This window comes from Oryzias melastigma, linkage group LG17 (genome assembly GCF_002922805.2).
Source record: "Oryzias melastigma strain HK-1 linkage group LG17, ASM292280v2, whole genome shotgun sequence".
NCBI classification, from domain to species: domain Eukaryota; kingdom Metazoa; phylum Chordata; class Actinopteri; order Beloniformes; family Adrianichthyidae; genus Oryzias; species Oryzias melastigma.
In genome coordinates this window covers 23,141,766-23,150,676 of record NC_050528.1, presented here as the reverse complement: position 1 = coordinate 23,150,676, position 8,911 = coordinate 23,141,766, and the positions used below count along the sequence as shown (strand labels likewise).

Genomic DNA, 8,911 nt, shown 5'->3' with positions numbered 1-8,911 from the left:
TTTAGGACTTTTCTCGTAAAAAATCCTTTTTAAAAAAAAATAAATGTACAATTTTATTGTTGTAAATTACATTTTTTTTTCTCATAAATTTGACGTTATTCTCATTAAATTAACTATTTTTTTCCCCTCAAATTTAAAAACTTGATTCTCGTAAAATTATAACCTTTTTTTTTCCCCTAAAGATTACAACTTTGCCATAAAATTACAACTTTTTTCCCCTCAAAGATTGCCACTTCTTCTCAATTTTTGGGACTATATTCTCAAAAAAATCACAACAATTTTATCATAACTTTACAACCTTATTTTCATACAATTACTTTTTTTTTTCTCATTAATTCATAACTTAAGTCTTGTAAAAATTATGACTTTTTTATTATAAATTTTGACTATTCTCTTAAAATGACTTTTTTTTTCAATTTTTGTTTAATTTTTATGTATCATTATAAAATAATGGCTTTTTAAAATAAATTAACAGTTTAAATTAAATACTGTTAAAATTACAACTTTTTTCCTCATAAATGTACGATTTCACATTCATAAAATTATCATTTTTTTTCTCTTAAATTGCAACTTTATTCTTTTAAAATTATGATTATATATATTTTTTTTTAAATGGACGACTTTATTCTCATAATATTACAACTTTATTGTAAAATTAAAACTTATTTTGTCATCATTTTTAAGACTTTATTCTAATAAATAATTTTTCGACGTCAGACTTACTTGGTCCAGTCCCCCTATTCAGTCAAATACATAAAATACTTGTAAATACCAAACCAATGCATTCCTAAAATTGAGCTAGTAACCCCAGACTCCTGATTGCATTCATGGGTTCTATTACAGTTTCAGTTGTATTCCCGATTTAGGAAGTGTGCTTCGCCTTACATGAGAAATTTCCCAGCTGGATCTTCAACTGCCTGAAAAAAGCGGATAAGGACAAGGATGACAAGTTGAATCTGTCGGAGGTCAAGAGGTTCCTGCGCCTGATCAACATTGAGATGGACGACTCTTACGCTGACATGCTCTTCCAGGTGATGCAGACGTGTCGGCATCTTCTGCAGAGGCTGCTGTTTTTTAATTTATTTTGGTAAAGTCAGTTGTAACGTCCCACCTTTTCTCCTTGAACTGGAGGAATGTTTCCAAGTGTTTGGTATTTATGCTACATAAAAATTAATGATTAAAATCCTGAAGGGTTTTTGTCTAATACAAGAGCTGCTTTTGTCAGCTAGTATTTGTGCTGTTTAGATTCGTCTTTGATCTTCCTACAAGTCAGATGTGAAAATCATCATTCTGCTCTCTCAAAAGGGAGGTTGCTCATTATTTATCTTTAACATGTGTTTATTTTTTTATTGTTTTTTTTATTTTTCTCACAATGTAGAAATGCGACAAATCAAAGTCGGGCTACCTGTCTGGGCAGGAGATCAAAGAGCTGTACGATTTGTTAAGACAGCGAGTGGAGATCGATGTGATCTACCAAGAGTACGCTAAAACCACGGGCTTCATGAGCGCTCAGAACCTGCTGGAGTTCCTGATGAAGGAGCAGAGAGAACGGGTCACTCTGGATCATGCAAACCGCATCATCGACAAGTACGAGCCAGATGAGCCAGGTCAGTAACTGTTGGGGTTGTGCAGTGTGGAGACCACGAGTCAATCTGTAATTTAATGGATAAAACAGAAATTAAATTATCACAATGTTGAAGAGTTTTGTTTTTTCTTTGAACAACGATGTTCTCCTTGGTGATGGTGTCAGAAAGTGTTGTGGTTGAGTTTTCTTTGCCTAAAGCAGGATTGTGAGGTGCACTAGTTGAACTTCCGTTGAAAGAACTCCTTCTTTTTGTCTTAATGAACTTTCAGTCAAGCAGAAGAAACTGCTGTCCAAGGATGGCTTCCTCATGTACCTGCAATGCCCCGAAACCTCGATCCTCAACCAGGAGCACAAGGAGGTGTACCAGGACATGCAGCAGCCGCTTAGCCACTACTTCATCTCCTCCTCACACAACACCTATCTCTTGGAGGATCAGCTGAAAGGGCCCAGCAGCACGGAGGCTTATATCAGGTGACTAATCCCCCACAACCTGCTGGTTTGTAGGTGCGTAGATTCACTCATGATTGGTGGTTGTGATTTGTCAGGGCGTTGCTGAAGGGCTGCCGCTGTGTAGAGCTGGACTGCTGGGATGGCTCGGACGACGAGCCAGTGATCTACCATGGTTACACCCTCACCTCTAAAATCCTCTTCAAAGATGCCATCCAAGCCATCAAGGACTATGCCTTTAAGGTCTGTGTAGGTCTGTGATTATTGACTGTATATGAAAACTGGACTGAGTGAGTGTGACATCACCCATCAAAGACAACAAAATTAAGTTGATTTAGTTGTCATTTTTTTGCACTATGGGTGCCACCATCTTGGAACCAGATATAGTCAATAAGCAAAGATCGTCTGAGTCGACGTTTCTGCAAAGCTATGGTCACACCATCCGTGACAACCTGCCTTTACTTTCTATGAAAAGTATAAGTAAATACGCATTTTACGCCTTCAAAAAAAGTTTCTACGACCAGGTCAAACTTTGACCAATCTGGGACTCCAATTTGGTAGTGACGTATGGATGGCGTCGCTTTTTTATTTAACAGAAGTGCCAACTGTTTCAAAATTGATCATGAAGGAGAAATTAATAATTGAAGTTTGTGCCTGAATGGAGTTGTGTATCGGAATAGAGCTACAGAGAAAAAAAATAAATCCTGGAACAAGATTCACGAGATTTGCACTACTTCGACATTTATGCACCAAGTCTCTCCCAATTGTAGGTGGTGGACATAAGTAACAGTAGAAGAAGAAGAAAAAGAAGCCCCTTCCTGCTTGTCCAGTGTGAACACCAATATAATGACTTAGTAATAGCTGTTCATTTCTCAATAAAAATCTATGGAATTTTTGGCTTTTTGGACCCAGCAGTTACTTCCTGTATGGAACACCAGGGGGGAGGAGTCACTCAGTCCAGTGCTCTTATACAGTCAAAGGCCATGATCTTGATCTCCTTTTAACAGTTTTTATATCCTCTGTTTGGATAATCCATCAGACGTCCAGTTATCCCGTGATCCTCTCTCTGGAGAATCACTGCAGCGTGGAGCAGCAGGCCGTCATGGCCCGCCACCTCAGCACCATTCTGGGGAGCGCACTCGTCACCGCTCCCCTGGGCGATGGCATGCCCACCGATTTCCCATCTCCTGAGGTTGGTGCCTTTGAAAACCCTTGAAGGAACCCAGGTGAAGCTTTCTTCTTACCCACCTGTGCTTCTTCACCCAGGAGCTCAAAGGGAAGTTTCTGATCAAAGGGAAGCGACTGAACAAACTGGAGGCAAGCTTCACCAGCGAGGCTGCAGGAGACGAGACTGACGTGACCGAGGAGGAGGAGTCAGGTGATGAAACTGAGGAAGATCATAAGAAGAAGAGCAAGGTAGACATGATTTGCATGTTTCTAAACAAGTACAGTAGGGATACACAACTTATTTTTCTCTGCCTTTTAAAAGAAAAAGTTGAAACTGGCCAAAGAGCTGTCGGACATGGTGATCTACTGCAAGAGCGTCCACTTCAACGGCTTTGAGGACGCCCAGAAAAACCTCAGCTTCTATGAGATGTCGTCCTTTAAGGAGGGAAAGGCCATGAAGCTGGCAAAGGAGTCGGGTGAGGAAGACCTTAGGTTAAAGCATCAAACGGCTATAATGGTGTCCCAAAGCTTAACTCCCATCATTTTGTTTTCTTTAGCAAATGCCTACATCCATCACAACGTGGACAAGCTGAGCCGTGTTTATCCCGCGGGCTCCAGGACTGACTCCTCCAACTACAACCCCGTGCCTCTGTGGAACGCTGGCTGCCAAATCGGTACAAACAAGTCTTTGAAGTCTTTAGTGAGCTGTTTGGTCCACACCAGTTTCAGATGCTCAATTTTCTTTGATTTGCTAATCTAGTAAACTTAAGAATGTGTGCCGTGGTTCACTTGCAAAGGAATGTTGATGTGATTTAGTGCAAACATACAACTTGACTGTGGTAATGCTGTTTTTTTTTAGTAAGAAAAAAAATTAAAAAATGTCTCGGGAGTGAATGTGGTGTAGCGAGTTTCCAAGTCCTAGGAATAACATGATTTGCAGCTTTTTTTGGGTCAGTATTTTTCTTCCGTCCATGACTTCCAGACTACGTTCACATCGCCCTCGGCTACACGTGTTCAAGCGGTCACTTCTGATGAAAAATCCACGTAGACACGCCTTTTGGGCTTATACTTTAAAAACTCTTGCGTTCACGTGTCACTGTGCAAGTTTTTTGGCCGCTGCATATAAAATGCTCGTCCATTGAACACACGTCACCAGTTACACCAGATTGAACTTTGACCAATGAGGGACCAGTGAGTCATGAGCTGTGAAAGACAAAGTCTGTAGGAAGATTTGCTCCACTTCAACATTTTGCGCCAAACGTCTTCCAACTGTAAATGGCGTACATGTGCTAGTAAACAATAGAAAAAGAAGAAGCCCCTCCCTACTTGTCCATTGTGCTGTCCGAATCTACTAATTCCAAACTCGAGTGCACTAGAAATTTCTCAGAAGTCTTTCTGAAAAACTGGGGTGCATCAATGCTCACTAGATTAGCGAATATAGACCACAATGCATTGTGGTCAAACAATTTCGAACAAAAAACAAAACATGCTTAAATGTAATTTTTGAATAAACAATCCACATTTTCATCATCAGAACACAGTGGAGTCATAAATAAATGTCGTGAAAGATCCATTCGATTTTCACTTTGTGAAATCTGTGACGTTGTATCCGCCGTTTAGAAAAACGAAAGAAAAGTAGTGAGCATCGTGTCCGAATTGCCTTTAAAATCCAGGGCACTATATAGTCCCACACTATCGAGTTTTTTTTAGTAGTTGGGGATTAGGGTGGGAATTTGGACATAAACTAAATGTGTGTTCAAGAATTTGCATTCTTGAACGTAGTTTCAGAGCGTGATTCATACAATACTACACCAAATGAGCAGCTGCTGTAACTGCATGCCAGTTCAGTTCACTTTAGTTCACCAATCTGTCAGACTACCCTAGAGTGAAAGCAGCTTTACAGCAAGGTTTAGCAAATGTATATGTAAGTATTCTACTTCCTCCTTTTATCGTCTTTTTTTTTTTTTTTCTTAGTCGCCTTGAACTTCCAAACTAGCTGCTCAGAGATGGATATAAACCAGGGCAGATTCCTTGTCAATGGCAAGAGTGGCTACATCCTGAAGCCAGCCTTCATGAGGAACCCCGCCTCAGCGTTTGACCCCATCACCTCATCCCCCGGAGACTGGTGTCAGCGCAAGACTCTGCATGTCATGGTGAGTTTACCCTGGGGGAAAACGGGCTGTTGGTAGTTAACGCAGTCGTGCTCACTGCAATGTTCCCCTGCCCCCACCAGGTCATATCGGCTCAGCAGCTCCCCAAAGTGAACCAAAAGAAATCCTCCATCGTGGACCCACTGGTTAAAGTGGAGATTTACGGAGTGCCTGAGGATGGCGCAGTGAAGGAAACCGAAGCTGTTGATAACAACGGTACTTGTTTTTTGTAACCATTAAACGTCTGGTAAATTTTGAGATTTAGCATCAGTGACTTAGTCACGTTTAATTCTTGCATTTCTGCATAGTTGCACTGAGCTGCAAGAATGCATAGGGAACAGAAAACGCTGATAACTCTTGGAATCCTCAAATCATTAAAAGTTCATGTTGCACGGCTAACAGTAACTTCTGTTTCAGGCTTCAACCCCTCGTGGAACGAAAGCTTCCAGTTTGGCGTGTCTGTGCCGGAGCTGGCGCTGGTCCGCTTCGTCATCGAGGACTACGACTCTTCATCCAGTAACGAGTTTGTGGCGCAGTACACTCTGCCGTTCACCAGCCTAAAAATGGGTGAGTTTGCTCAAGTTGTGAAAAATACAAGACAAACACAGCTGCGATGGAGAGGTATCGGCACGATCTTTAAGATTACAAAAGCTGATTACAAAATCTGGATTGGACCATGTGTCTGCACAAGGTAGCCGTCCATATCAAGTGCCACTAGCCGCCCGGTATCGCAGGGGTGACATACACATTTTTAGACAACACACCTCCAAATAAAGCACAATGTTCTGTCTTCTTTGTTGTCTTCTTGGCATTAACTGCAATTCGATAATATGCAGGTCTCTGAGTCGCTGTGGTGCTATCGATGCTATGAGGAGTTTGTCCAGCATCAGTGCTGTCTCCCCATTTGGACCCGTGGCCAGGATTAAGGCTACCACAAACGAGTATTTTAATACTCAACATATCACAGATTATTTTTTTTGAGTAGTCAAGTAATTGGATCATTCATAAACCGAGTATAAAACGCACATCTTAACCAGATATTGCACTGGAGGGTGTCTTGGACGATTTTGGAGACCCTCTTATCAGTCAATTATAGCGCTGCTGCCTTCCTGCCACCCGCTTGCCACTGGACTGCCTCTGTGCGACCGTGAAATGTGCCAGGGCTGCCACTGCTTGATATATAAAAAAAAAAAAATTGTCACGACGCTGTAAAATTTTAACCTTTTCTTAAAACCCCAGCGGCTGCTGCACAGTGTGCAAAAAATGCGACTGCCGCTTCATGATTGATTAAATCCAACTCAGTTTTATTGATATATCCTAATATCACAATACAGTCTTCTCAATGGGCTTCAGACTGGTAATTGTACCAAATATAAAATATAAACAATAACTGGTTGCTAAACTGGGCATCTCTGCCCTTAGACCTTCCTTTTCAGTATGGGCAAAAACTCCATTAAAAAAAAGAAGAAGCCTCGGGAATGTCCCCATGAGGGAAGGATCCTCTCCAAGGACGGATAGGTGACTTACCAGGACGGTTGAAGAGGAATGAGCTCATCTAACTTCCGGATAGGATTATAACTTGCAATAAAGAAAAATATATTTAAAAAACTGGATTTGAAAGATGTTAAAAAGAATGCATCAGAGCAAGAATGATTATTCTGACAAATGAAATAAATGACAGTAATAACTGCATTTCTCAATAGAACCAGCGGGTACTTCCTATTTGGAACAAGAGGGGTGGGGTTGGTGTGTCCAGTGAATATACAGTCAATGGTTCCTTCTTGCTGACCACTCACTGCTGCCCCCTTGTGTCTCCACAGGGTACAGACACGTGCCTCTGCTCAACAAGAACGGAGACCTCATCCCCTCAGCGGGACTCTTTGTGCACATCATGGTCCTGAACGCTAAATGAGATGCCACCAGCAGCTTTTCTCTACCAGGAACTATTTTACATGTTTTAATTATTTTATAGAAGCTTTTTCCCTACTTTTAGCTTGCTTTTTAAGTTATTGGCTAGATTCTAATAGTCGTTTTAGTCTGATTCTTAACGCGTAGCATTTTAGTCATCATAGATGGGGGTTCTTCTCAATGATCAGTTTAAAACGCTAACATTTTTTAGCTTTTCTCAATATTTGGTCAAAAAGTTTAAATCTTTTAGTTAAATGATCTTTTTTATGACTAATTTATTAATTTGGTTTGAATTTTTACAGCATCATCGCACTGGATTTTGTGTAAATCAAAACACTAAATATCTGAATCCCAAATGTCTGTCTCAAGTGCTTTTGTCATCTCTAACGTGAACTGTGGGGACATCAGGCCCCAAAAATCCTGAGGCTCTATGGTTGATGTGGGCGAATGAAGCCCATTTTAAACCACTGCGTCTTGCGTGGAGCTCAAGAAGGAACTGGATTTTGATTGTTAACAAAAGGTTTGTCACTCACAGCATTTATCAATGCACATCTAGCTTATTGTATGAAGAGAAATGCTTGCACTTTGAATGGAAAAACATATTTTCAAATTAGGAAAACTGTTTTATATGACTCATTTTGCATTAGATTAAGGAAACTGAGAACTTAAATGTTAATTGGAAACACCACAATCTGTTCTTATTTTCAAAATATAAGTTAAATTCTAGATTAATTGGAAATTATTACAGTCTTGAGGTGTTTTTAAAGTTCAGTCGTTTTAGATTAGGATAGAAATTGAAAAGATGAACATTTTTTCTGCTCATCCTTTACTCAATGTAAACAAAAGTAGGTTTACAAATAAAAAAGGAACTCCAGCATCTTCTAATCAGTGATATTTATTGACCCACTTTACAGTAAATACCAGTCACTTCTTTGAAAAAAGTCTGACAAATTACTTCTACCTGCTTACACTAATCCTAATTTATTCTTCCTTGTATTGCTTAATTTATTACTTAAAGGTAAAATATTTTATGAATCTTTGTCTTTTGTTTTGCATCGGTCTCTAAACCAGAATAACTGTAGTATGGGATTATAGAGATAATATGTATTTAAAATGTAATATTAATAGCTTGTCGCTATTTTCAGACCAGCTCTGTGTTCTTATGGTAGAGTGTCCACAGTGAGATTGGAAGGTCATGAGTTTCACTCACCGAGGTGTGTGACAACTAATGGGACTTTAACTTTAGCTAAGAATTGATAGCTAGGGGATTTGGCTTCGCATTTTGTTTATTTCAGTGTGGATTATAAATTATAAGGTGGCAATTTACTAGCAGGTGGAGGAAAAAAAACTGAATCTTGGTTTAGCTTCTAAATTCAAGACAAACTGAAAAAATAAATATTTAAAGGAATATAAAAAATAAGATTAAACCAAATAGCATAAGGACCTAAAGAGCCTTAAGGACTGCTGAAGAGGATGACTGCTGCTGTGTGTTGGGTAAGGACTTTCAATACAATCACAGTTCATGGTTTGCATGTCAGGAAAAGTTGTTGAATGTCACAGAAAACTCAAAACACGTTTTTTTTTTTTTTTTTTTTTTNNAACTACTTTGTACCTCTAGTTCAGGGGTGTCCAAGTCAATCGCACGGGGGCAAAA

The 8,911-nt window shown here is 39.7% G+C and overlaps 1 protein-coding gene across 2 annotated transcripts in view; it reads left to right on the top strand.

Annotated features, from left to right (window-relative positions):
- LOC112147284 (1-phosphatidylinositol 4,5-bisphosphate phosphodiesterase delta-1) overlaps positions 1-7,613 on the top strand; it is an 11,872-nt gene extending 4,259 nt beyond the window's left edge. For both annotated transcript variants that reach the window (XM_024273548.2, XM_024273547.2), the window contains exons 4-15: positions 902-1,031; positions 1,379-1,607; positions 1,855-2,056; positions 2,131-2,275; positions 3,072-3,224; positions 3,299-3,448; positions 3,522-3,675; positions 3,757-3,873; positions 5,174-5,352; positions 5,433-5,565; positions 5,767-5,916; positions 7,170-7,613. In XM_024273548.2, the coding sequence (XP_024129316.1) occupies positions 902-1,031; positions 1,379-1,607; positions 1,855-2,056; positions 2,131-2,275; positions 3,072-3,224; positions 3,299-3,448; positions 3,522-3,675; positions 3,757-3,873; positions 5,174-5,352; positions 5,433-5,565; positions 5,767-5,916; positions 7,170-7,261 (1,834 nt within the window). In that variant the 3' untranslated portion in view covers positions 7,262-7,613. The remainder of the gene's footprint in view (positions 1-901; positions 1,032-1,378; positions 1,608-1,854; positions 2,057-2,130; positions 2,276-3,071; positions 3,225-3,298; positions 3,449-3,521; positions 3,676-3,756; positions 3,874-5,173; positions 5,353-5,432; positions 5,566-5,766; positions 5,917-7,169) is intronic.
- Positions 7,614-8,911: the final 1,298 nt, after the last annotated feature.